The following is a 12,284-nucleotide window of genomic DNA, read 5'->3' as shown; positions in this document are numbered from 1 at the left end:
TAAAAATGACCATATTAGGCATCTTCATTTACAATGCTACTGGAACTAATAATACATCTGAACAATATTTAATGGTCATATGGCGTCTCTGAAGCCTCTTGCATCATATCAGTGCAGTTCTGAATAATCTGCTGTATATTTCAGAGTTGCTATAGCTTACACACAATCAGACGAATTCCATTTTATGTAGTTTCATCTTTTGATAGCCTTAGCGGGCAAACGTTCACTGTGTTTAATCCGCGTTTGGCATGGATATTTGTGATGTCCATTTTCAAAAATAATCACCACTTTACATTTTCAAAATCTTCAAAATTGGCGTTATATTAAAAATTAATCTGATACACCTTTGATTTTAGATACAACTTAATTAGGATACTCACTTCATCACTGCCATGGCATATTCGTAGCCAGAGGTGTCTCGCGTACTCCTGGTTATTCCCATTGCCGTTTCTGAAACACAGAAGTAATAGTAGCGATATTTTCATTTAATGGAAAATATCCCGATGGTATTTCTTTTTGGACTTGTTGGCAAAATGATCTTACCTAACTAGAAATACATATTAGAGTAAATCACACATATTTATCCTCCATTCCAAAAAATGAAACGAAAGGAATTTCGTATAACTTAAATGTATTCGAAATAATGTCGTTCAACACTTAAGTTAGAAAGTTATTAATGGTCCGTACCCAGCAAAGGTTATTCCTCTATTTATCTAATTGAACGGCATTATTAAATGATGATATATATTGTTGACATACCCAGGAGAATGTCAACTGTGGACTCAGCCATGTAGTGGTGCACATCGAACTCTTTGCCAGAGTCACATTCCTTCTTCAGTCTTTTCACCAGAACCTTACTGTTTTCATAGAACAGGTCCACAAAGCCCTTCAACACGTTCAAGTGGAAAGTAGGAGCGATCAGCTTGCGGTGAGAGCGCCATTTTCCTCCTAAAATACAATAGAAACAAGGATACATGCATCCATCATCGCAAATGGCGATTTACTGGATATTATTGGTCCAATTTTCCGCTAATGAGCACTTTAGCGGATGTTGTATTTTACATGTCTCATGTCCACGTCTGTGCTGTGGATAGATGATCCAAAGACTATTCTGACACGTGTGTTCAATAGAGTAAAACTTACCTGAGCTGATCAGAAGTCCTTCTCCTAGCCAGGGCTTGAACCAACGGTACTCAGAGGATTTGTCCAGATGGACATTACTGCTGAGGATTAACTGTTAACAAACATTAAACATGGCTCACATAACTACAGGTATTGAATAAGTAAATCATAATAGTATTGGTCAGTGTTTAATGTCCCTTCAGCTACTTTGGACCTAAGGGACATCAGATTGCCAAACATTGACCAGAAAACAGTTCCTACTAGCTGCCGGTATTCTTGTATTATTTTCTCGGTGGGAAACACAAAGAACGATAATCACTGTGGTTTTCTATATCAGTATTGTTTACTGATCCCGTGTAAGCTAAGACAGTATTTTGAAATATTTCACCTCAATATCCCTAGGGTCGCACAGGAAGACGATAAGACGCCTTGGTCCCATCCACAGCCGAACTACGGAGCCAAATTTGACAGCCTCCTTCAGCGCAAATGCCATGAGCTCTGAAAAACACAATGGTGAACGTCAATACAGCGTGGTTATCTAAGCTACTGATCTAGACAGCTAAAAGGTGAACGCAAAGAAACTCACCGTCGGGCTTAGTTCGCCCAATGATCATGTGAGCATTGCCAAAAATAGGTATAGTTGCTGGGCCAGGCATCTTGTTACCCAGGGTAACAAAACGTGACTTTTCCTGACGATAATACAGCGCCCATAAAACAGCAGTTATTATCACCAGTGGGAAGAAGATCAAATTGGGGAAATACTGTCCCTCCATCATTTCAGGGACCACCGACATGTTGAAATGTCTGAAAAATAATAAGACAAGTCCATTTACAGAACAGTTTCATAGAAATTATGTATCTACGATCTGTTGAAGTACTATTAAATTCTTTTCGCGGGTCGAGCAGTGTCGTTTTATGTATACTTGCATACAGACATTCTGGCCCATACTCATAGATCTCAATAGTATTTCTTAACCTAACTTACACAGCCCTTATTGCTTCTATGTATGGCTGGCTTGAAGTAAATCCGGAGAAATAAATATGAATCAATGAACGATGCTACATTCAAGGTAACATGAAGAGTGGGAGAGAAATAGCCTACCTTAATGCCACTTACAATTAGTGGAGTAAATAAGAAGGGTTCGCCTCTGTGGTGTAGTGGTTAGTGTGATTAGCTGCCACCCACGGAGGCCCGGATTCGATTCCCGGCTCTGCCAGGAGATTTGAAAAGTGGTACGAGGGCTGGAACGGGGTCCACTCAGCCTCGGGAGGTCAACTGATAGAGGAGGGTTCGATTCCCACTTTTTGCCATCCTCGAAGTGGTTTTCCATGGTTTCCCACTTCACCTCCAGGCAAATGCCGGGATGGTATCTAACTTCACACCACGGCCTCTTCCTTCTCTATTCCTTCCAAACTTCCTATCCCCCCCCACAATAACCCTGGTCAGCATGGCAGGTGAGGCTGCCTGAGTGAGGTACGTGTCTCCCTCCCCAGTTGTATCCCCCGACCCAAGTGTCATGCTCCAGGCGGTAGAGGTGGGATCCCTCGCTGAGTCTGAGGGGAAAACCAATGCTGGAGGGTAAATAGATTAATAACAAGAAAATTGGCAAATTAAAATGTTATGAATATAATTATTATTATACTCCCGCAGCTATCTCGCCAGCGGTAGTCTTGTGATAGCGTTCTTGCCTTTTGCTGCACTGAGATCGCGTCCCGGTCGTGAAATAAATTTTTGCTTACAATTCCTTCATTTCTTAGTACGTGTATATACATGTTCATTGAATGAACAAACATTTCTTCCACGACCGGGACACGATCTCGGTGCAGCAAAACTCCAGGTGGGCAGGCAAGAACGCTACAGCGAGGGATCCACCGCTACCACCTAAAGGGCAGTGACCCGGAGCGTGATACTTTGGGATACAACTGGGAAGGAGGACCTCACCCAGGCTGCCTCACCTGCTATGCTGAACAGGGGCCTTGTTAGAGGATGGGAAAATTGGAAGGGATAGACAAGGAAGAGGGAAGGAAGCGGTCGTGGCCTTAAGTAAGGTACCATTCCGTCATTTGTCTGGAGGAGAAGTGGGAAACCTTGGAAAACCGCTTATATGATGGCTGAGGAGGAAATCGACCCCCCCCTTCTACTCAGTTGACCTTCCGAGGCTGAGCGGACCCCGTTCCAGCCCACGTACCACTTTTCAAATTTCGTGGCAGAGCCGGGAATCGAACCCGGGCCTCCAGGGGCGGCAGCTAATCACACTAACCACTACATCACACAAGCGGACAGTTTTATCTTTACAACTATAAAGTAATGAATGTCCTGTTCTAATAGTTTGTTCATAAATATTTCTGTTAGAAGTACATACACACACATTTGCTTTACGTCGCACAGACACAAATAGGTCTTATGACGACGATGGGAGAAGAAAGGCCTAGGAATGTGAATGAAGCGGCCGTGGCCTTAATGAAGGTACAGCCCTAGCATTTGCCTGGTGTGAAAATGGAAAACCACGGTAAACCATCTTCAAGGGCTGCCGACAGTGGGGCTCGAACCCACTATCTCCCGGATGCAAGCTCACAACTGTGTGCCCCTAACCACACTGCCAACTCGCCCGGTCTGTTAGAAGTTGACAATCAGAGAAAAATGCTATCGAGTGAGTTGGCCGTGCGGTTATGGTCGCACATCTGTCAGCTTGTATTCGGGAGATTGTGGGTTCTAATCCCACTGTAGGCAACCCTGAAGATGGTTTTCCGTGGTTTCCCATTTTCGCACCAGGCAAATACTACGGTTTACCTTAATTTATTAATGTCACGGCCGTTATCTTCTTGATCTCAACCATCCTCCCGTCGTCGAAAACCTTCGACGTGTTAGTACGACGTTAAACGAGTTGCAAAACTAAATGCTCAATTCAACTTATATAATGAAGACTGTTGAAAAGAGGAAGTTGATATTTTGCAGAAATGAATATCTCTAACCACTTAATGTTTCTAAGATATTACATCAATTAAAAAAAAAAAATCTTTGCACTTCAAATTTCGCATGGAATACCGCACGCTGTCCACAGCACGACAAAATTAGTGATAATGAACAGGAATCCAGCAGTTCCCTCGTTTTTGCTAATAGCAAATTATATTAATAAAATGGACGTTATACAGTATATAAACGGCGAAAACATCAGTACGTGCATAACCTCGGCAAGCGGCGTGTCGGTATACTGTGTGGTTATCGCGTAGTGCAAGTGTGTGTCCCTAATACATATTTTGTGTAGTCCTTGGAAAATTGTATGTACAATGATGGCAAGTATCAGGAAAAACACAATAAAATGTGTTTTCGAAGACAGAATTAATAGGCCTTCGCCTTTAGAAATCCATCGTTGGATTAGTCACGAACTAAAACTCAACAGAGACCAAGTGATTGCAATACAGTTAAATAACGGAGAAAATGCTGTGTACATAAAACTAGTATCTGTAACTCTTTATGAAAACCTTCTAGCACGTTACGAAGGAGGGAAATCTTTTTGTTTAGCTAATGGCGGTACCACTAAAGTAACGATTTCAGCAGCGGACACTTTAACTAAACGAGTACGTATGCTCAACCTCCCTCCAGAAATAAGCAACGATCGCCTTGCACGAGTTCTCTCTACATATGGAGTAGTCAAGAACATCCTGAAAGAACGGTGGAATGAAGCCTGCGAATTTGCAGATGTAAATAATGGCATACGAATTGTATGAATAGAACTTAAATACCCTATCCCGTCTCAGCTTATGCTGAATGATTGTAGAATTCTACTATCGTACGAAGGACAATCAAAGTCATGTTTCTATTGCAAAGAAACAACACACCTTCAAATAGATAGTCCCAACAGGCAAGCCCGTCCCGCGCTGAGTAGTAAACAAACATACAGCTCCGCAGTGGCCGAGTCTGATGGGAGCAGTACACTAAGCAACACAACAGATGCAGAAGTCGGAGCTCTCTCGCCTGAATAATCAACCGTACTAGGGAGCATTACTCACGCTCCGCATAAACAACAACACGATTTTCAAGAAACCTCCCTTCTAGCTGACAGCATAGAGGACACATCATTACCTCGTAGTATGGGAGAAGCAATCGAGACACTTTGTAGCGACAACTTTGAGAAAGAGGGGCACATTCAGACACCACAGGAGACTGTAGATCAGGCGGCAGCCGCAGAGATCCCAGTTAGAATGAAACAAATAATAAATACGCCGATAGAAAGAAAACTATGGTCTGAGGATGTGGAAATTCAGGAAGACACCCATATACCAACAGGAGACACTCAGTTAACAGAAAAGTACACACACCCAGATTTTCCAAACCACCCAATCACAGACAACAAACAAACGAAGTCTGCTTCTTTGCGCAGTGAAGACATGGAGTTTACACCAGATTCAGAAAATCCTCTCATTCCTGACGCTGTAATTGATTCTAACACAACCACAGGACCGAGTGTTAGTGAAAATGCAGTTACCTTGCTAACAGGTGACAAGACTACCTCGAATACGATAGGCAGTAACAAGGACTCTCACAACTTACAGATGAAAGTTGTCAACAAATACGTTGCACATGACGATTCAAAACCGCACAACACCCAAAGACGTAGTACCTCACGCAGTCGGCTTAAATAACTGAAAATATCGACCAGTGTATGCGTGAAAGTGTTTTGACCACAGCAGCTTAATCAAATCCTCCTACCAGGATGACTTCTACTACAATTACCTTGATTCTTCCCTTGTTTCTGCAGATGACTCTCCTACGTTGTGTCACCACCTTGAATGTAAACGGCGTCAAAAGTCTGACCACGCAAGCTCTCCTTCAGGATTTTCTCAGGGCTCATGACATAGATATCATATTTCTTCAAGAAGTTAATGATCCAAATTTAGACTGGCTGTCGGGATACGAACATAAAGTAAATGTTGGTCCATACTTCGAGGTAGGCCATAATACAGTATATAGAGAAGGACTAACTGTTTCTGAAGCGGAGTTTCATCCCACTGGTAGAACTGTTGCTGTGAAATGTGAGGACACTCTTTTTATTAATGTTTATGCTCCGTCAGGTTCTCAAGGGCGCCTTGACAGAGAACGATTATTTGAAGATGACATCAGATATTTTGTGCAGGGCCCTTTTAATAACATAATTTTGCCCGGCAATTTTAACTGTGTATTAAATCCGCGTGATCAAACCCGATATTTCAATAACTGTCGCAGCCTACACAATCTTGTTAAGAGATTACTCTTACATGACGTATGGGAACTTGAACATGGAACAGACGTCCAATTTACGTTCTACCGGGCCGGGTCAGCTTCTCGAATCGATAGGGCATACATATCACGAGAGATGATACATAGGCTACATAGTTCTGAGGTTATACCGGTGTCATTCAGTGACCATCATGCTCTCCTCTTTCGTTACTCAACAAGAGTACGACCACCTCTACGTGGGTATGCATACTGGAAACTTAATGCATCCCTCTTGTACGACTAAGATGTCAAAAGTGATTTTCGAACATTATGGATGAAATTGCGTAGTAAACGATCAAAATACCATTACCACGTGACATGGTGGACTGATACTGTTAAACCAGAAATTAAACGATATTTTTCAAACGATTCACAAACAATGGGCAAAGGAAAAGAGAAATACATTGTATTTTTATTATGAAGTTTTATACCAGCTTCAAAGACAGCAAGCCAATGGAGAGAATGTCACTAATGAAATGAAGGAAATCAAACACACAATCATTAATATTCAAGAGAATCATCTGAAAGGGGTGTTCATCCGTGCAAAAGTACTCTTAGTAGTTGAAGAAGAGCGTTCTTCACTATTTCACATTTTGACTGAAAGACGCAAAGGGAAGAGGAAAGCAATTACTAAACTCCTGGATGAGCATGGCACATAAAGTCGGATATGAAGGACCTCCTTCAAATTGATGTAGACTTCTTCACAATACTATTCAATGACGGCTCACACATTAATCAGCACTTTTACAGCATCCTACAGCATGGTCTACCAACACTGAATAAAGAAGGTGGGTCAAGTTTTATTGCAGATATTACCTCGGAGGAAATACTCTCTGCACTTTCCCAAGAACAGCGTCATCGCTCTCTAGGCCCAGATGGAATAATTTATGAATTCTACAAAATAATGTGGGACATAATAGGGGAAGACCTGTTGAAAGTGTACCAAGAAATACTAGAGAGGCCACGCATCTTAACGGAAGATTTCACGCCCGGAATTATTATCTTACTTCCCAAAACCACAAGACCTCTAGGAATGGAAGACTTCAGGTCGACCACCTTGATAAATACAGATTACAATATCTTCACTAAAATAATAGCATCTCGAATTAAACTGCAGTTGCAACAGATCATCGGACCATGGCAATCGTGTGGGACATCCGGTCAAAATATTATCTCCAATTTGTTCATGCTGAGAAATATCATTCTGTTACATGACAAAGCCTCATCGAACCTGCCTCCCACGACACTCGTCAGTTTGGACTTCCATAGAGCCTTCGACAGAATAAAACATCCGTATCTATGGTCCACAATGCAAACTTTCGCCTTTCCATCTAAATTGATTGAGTGCATTAAAGGACTGTATAGAACAGCCACCTCACGAATCATTATAAATGGACATCTAACTGAAAATACCCATACGGAAATCAGTTCATCAAGGATTCCCCCTCTCTATGCTTCTGTTCATCGTAGCGCTAGAACCCTTTCTTCACCGAATAAATCAGTGTATAACTGGCCTGACACTCAGTGCATAAAAAGTGGCAGTACGGGCGTATGCTGACGACGTGTGTATTATCCTAACAGAACCATCCGACGAAGAGCGAACTCTAAATATAATCCACGAATTTGAGGAAGGTTCAGGATCGAAGGTATACAAGAAAAAGTCTGGAATGCTGCTTCTTGGCCGACATCAGTCACCTGCGCCTAATCGACCACTGCCCATTTCAATTAAGTTGAAGATCTTAGATAAAGATATGCTAAACGAGAATTGGACGTCGATAACTAATAAAGTTAGAAACACCTTACTGCAGTAGCATACTCGGTCTCTGAACTTCATCCAAAAATTATAGCATTTTATTGTCTTTGCTTTATCCAAAATATGTTACTTTGCTCAAGTTCTACCTGCAACAAAACAAATAACACAGCGTATAGAACTTTGTATAGGCCACTATCTTTGGAGAGGTTCTCTGTTTCGGGTGAGACGTGATCAGCTGTACTTGCCGATTACACATGGATGACTCAACCTAATCTGTATAGACCTGAAATGTAAGGCTCTACTGGGATGAGCGATAATTAAATCACTATCAGGGTTGCAAATTCGAACAGAACTGACATTTCTTCAACCTCCGGAGCCTGATGTAAGAGGTGGTCGACATAGGCAAATGCATCCTGCTTTCCGAACCATCGTTGGTATCCTTGACAGTCTCCCGCAGGACCGGAAAGAAAGACAAGAATTTCACTCGACAAAGAATTTCTACACTTACTTGCTGAAAGGATTACAGAGATCAGTACCGATTGAACAAAAATTCCATCAAATAAAATGGAAAATGGTGTGGTCAAATGCTAACGATAAACAAGTACCCACTCAGTGGAGATCATCGGTCTGCTCGGTAATTAATGACATCGTTCCAACAGCAACAAAGCGCTTTCGTCACAACTGGTCTGAAGATAATAAGTGTGGACATTGCGGCGAGCTTGATACCACAGTGCACCGAGTTACATCTTGTCGGGAAGCGCGACCTGTCTGGACATGGACTGTCAGTACAGTACGGAAAATACCAGGTCGTCTGTCCTCTTTATCGAATGAGCAGTTAATGATTGGAGAATTTCAACTGGCGGAAAAATCACAAGTGAATGGTGTAACTTGGTTGGTAGCGGCGGCAGTGCATTGGAATTTGACATCATACGATAAGAGTGGATGGACGTTGGTGGACTTTATCAGATCAATCAAGACTACTCGTTGGGAAATTGTAAAAAACCGCAATATAGAGCAATTTGCGCAACATTTACTACATTTTTAAATGTTTTCTTAAATTTTCTTTTATGTATTTACACGGTGATGTAATGAGACTTGACAACAGTGAGATGACTTTGTATTCTTTCCTTAAGAGTGTTACTCAATTTTTGTATGTCTTTCTTTAAATTATAAAGTGCAGTTTAGTGTTTATATTAGTCTCAACACTCTAAGGCCCGGTTGTATAAAGACATCTGACTGGAGATCAATTAAGAACTTAGTTCTGAAAATGAACTGAGATTACGACCTCGTCGCGTTGTATAAAACTGAACTCGGTTTACACATGTGTAGTTCAAATGTAATCGGAGTTCAAAAAATTTGACGTGGCAACACCGCAAAACAAATGAAATACGAAATAGCTCGGCCCGTTTGATAATACTTAAATAGTGGGATTGACCTGGCCGTGACTGTCAACAAATGAAATACGAAATTGCCGTGACTGTCGAAGAAGGAGAAGAAGATAATATTGTAATCTCGCGAAGTAAACATGGAAGGAACTTCACACAGAAAGAAAAGGGCGATCTGGTGGATATTGTACTATCAAGGTACAAACATATAATATAAAATAAAAGAACCTATATGGTGACATCAAAGTTGAAAGAGAAAGCCGTTGACTTGTCAATGTTAAAGAGCTCTCCAACAACCATTTGAAAACTTACTGTAGCATAAAACCTAAGAGTTGTTAGGAACATACACATGGGTGACAGGGGATAATTTATTTGACTAGGTTTTTGTAGTGTGTCCCTTAACTTTAGTTCCAGTCGTTCCACAACATCTTTCGATAAACGAAATCTTACTTTGAACATTTCACACAATTCAATAACCGGATTCCGTCTGTGCCGAAAGACGCGAGGAGCTCGTTGTAAAATCAACTCTTCATCAGACGAAAAGTCGGAATAATCTGACATCCCTGCTAAAGAAAATATATATGCTTTGTTTTGTAAACTTGAAACATAATAGAAAACTAAGTAAGAACATGTTGGTATAGCAGTAGGCTATTGTTTATATGATATTCACATAACCTCACTTCTGAAAAAATAGAGCGATCTTTAGCATTATTTAACTACTAGCATTCAATATATTTATAACGCACCTCGATATTATTAAGGTACGGTATTCTTACGCATATACGATACAAGGAAACACTTCTCAAGTCTTCAGGTCTAGTTCAATGTTTAATATGAATGATAATGATCTAAGTTCAAGGAGATTAACCGACGAATATTTGGCAGTCAAATCTGAACTTAGATCAAGACGAGATGATCTTAGGTTAGCGTTTATACAACGGAAAATCGAAGTTCAACTTGACTGGTAGCCATTTTTCCTCTTTAAACTCAGATCAAAAGTTTTATACAACCGGGCCTTAGACACTCATACAGGTGTGCTTATGGTTTTCAGCGCACTACATTTTTTTAAACCGTCATGTTGTTTTCTTTCCTTTTAATTGATTAATTTGAAATGTGATTTGTACAGGTGAATTAAAAAGTTCGAATGAAAAAAAAAGAACATCATACTACATAATATTTTAGCTTCCGTTATAAACGATACAGAAGAACTAAAACCCTATATTTATTCACTGAACATGTTAGTAAAATGGGTTTGTAGAGCTTGAACTTCTGTTCGTCTTGTCAAAATCAGATTTTCGGTATAAAATGTTTTATGTAAGTTTAAAACAGAACTATCGCTATATTTCTACACTACATGCGCGGGGTCATTCTACGTCATCATCAGCCTACTGCTCCGAGCTAACCGGCTAATTTTTCAGCAATTAATTTTTGAACTACTGTTGATTTTACGGCGAAATGGTTCTACCGTTAACTTTAGGATATATTAATTACATTTACGCATGTTTCATTGAAATCTGTCTGGTTCAGTGCAGATTCACCCGAAATCGCCGGGATCTGGAACCAGTACACTGGGAGACGAGAGGGTGGACTACCACGCCATCACGCCCCATAAATTCCTTCTTTTTAAATATACAAAAGGGCACCAACCTGACCACACAAATGCAGAGTACCAATCTTACTACAGAACGAGACTGACGTCACGACATCTCCTCCTGATCAATGGTCAACACACACCTGTACCCATCAGTCCAGTTGTCGGTACAAAATCCATACCGGGTGAGTTGGCCGAGCGGTTAGAGGTGCGCGGCTGTGAGCTTGCATCCGGGAGATAGTAGGTGCGAATCCCACTGTCGGCAGCCCTGAATATGGATTTCCGTGGTTTCTCATTTTACACCAGGCAAATGCTGGGGCTGTACCTTAATTAAGGCCACGGCCTCTTCCTTCCAACTCCTAGGCCTTTCCTATCCCATCGTCGCCATAAGACCTATCTGTGTCGGTGCGACGTAAAGCCACTAGCAAAAAAATCCATTGTTTTTGGTTACATTTATTCTAGAAAATGCAGTCTTTCTATTCTCTTTGTGTGCTTCATCGATAGAGTGACAGATAAAAAGGTTTCCCATCACAAGAACTAAAAATGAATGTCATTCATTCACTTTTTCATACGTCCGGTCCCTTCGCTGAATGGTCTTCGGTTCTGAGGTTCCTGGGTTCGATTCCCGCACGGGTTAGGACTTTTAGCCGTGTCTACCGTAGTTTGTTTTCTTCTTGTATTCTGTTTGTATTCTTCTTAAAACTTACACACAACCCACAACAATACCAACCACCACAGAAACACGGAATAGAGAATATATCCCTCGACACTGGATTGGCGTTAGTAAGAGCATCTGTTCGTAAAACTGAGTCAAGTCCACATCGCACTCAAAACTCTACCAGGATGCAGGGAAAGCAGAGGAAGAATAAGATCCACTTTCATACGAAAACTAATTTATAAGAAATATTGTAATTCGGAAATAGACAAATAACAATATTTTCAATATTTTTCGATTGTTCAAACTGACAATGGTGATTGTCTTAAGAGGCCTACAAACTGTTATTTACTCACCTCGCTGAGCTTGTTCAGATGTCAGTTGGTGGCTCGAGACAGTATGAGGTGTACAAGAGCTCGCTGTACGTTTATACAGGTAGTATGTCACGTGAATCACAGGCACAATCAATTCACCCTTGAACCGAGCTATTCAATGCAGATTGCATGTGCATGTATTTGACA

General features: G+C 41.1%; 1 protein-coding gene across 2 annotated transcripts in view; it reads right to left on the bottom strand.

Annotated features, from left to right (window-relative positions):
• The window catches only part of LOC136864448 (cytochrome P450 4g15), a 93,691-nt gene that overhangs the window by 16,695 nt on the left and 64,712 nt on the right, over positions 1-12,284 (bottom strand). Inside the window, exons 1-6 of one of the 2 annotated variants that reach the window (XM_067141453.2) lie at positions 12,120-12,248; positions 1,709-1,926; positions 1,511-1,620; positions 1,144-1,234; positions 760-948; positions 381-450 (exon numbers count right to left, since the gene is read on the bottom strand). In XM_067141453.2, coding sequence (XP_066997554.2) covers positions 381-450; positions 760-948; positions 1,144-1,234; positions 1,511-1,620; positions 1,709-1,916 — 668 coding nt within the window. In that variant the 5' untranslated portion in view covers positions 1,917-1,926; positions 12,120-12,248. Of the gene's footprint in view, positions 1-380; positions 451-759; positions 949-1,143; positions 1,235-1,510; positions 1,621-1,708; positions 1,927-12,119; positions 12,249-12,284 lie in introns of those variants that run through there. The other variant, XM_068226284.1, reaches the window with a different exon arrangement.

Source organism: Anabrus simplex, chromosome 2, assembly GCF_040414725.1.
Source record: "Anabrus simplex isolate iqAnaSimp1 chromosome 2, ASM4041472v1, whole genome shotgun sequence".
NCBI lineage: Eukaryota > Metazoa > Arthropoda > Insecta > Orthoptera > Tettigoniidae > Anabrus > Anabrus simplex.
This window is presented reverse-complemented; position numbering and strand designations above follow the sequence as displayed.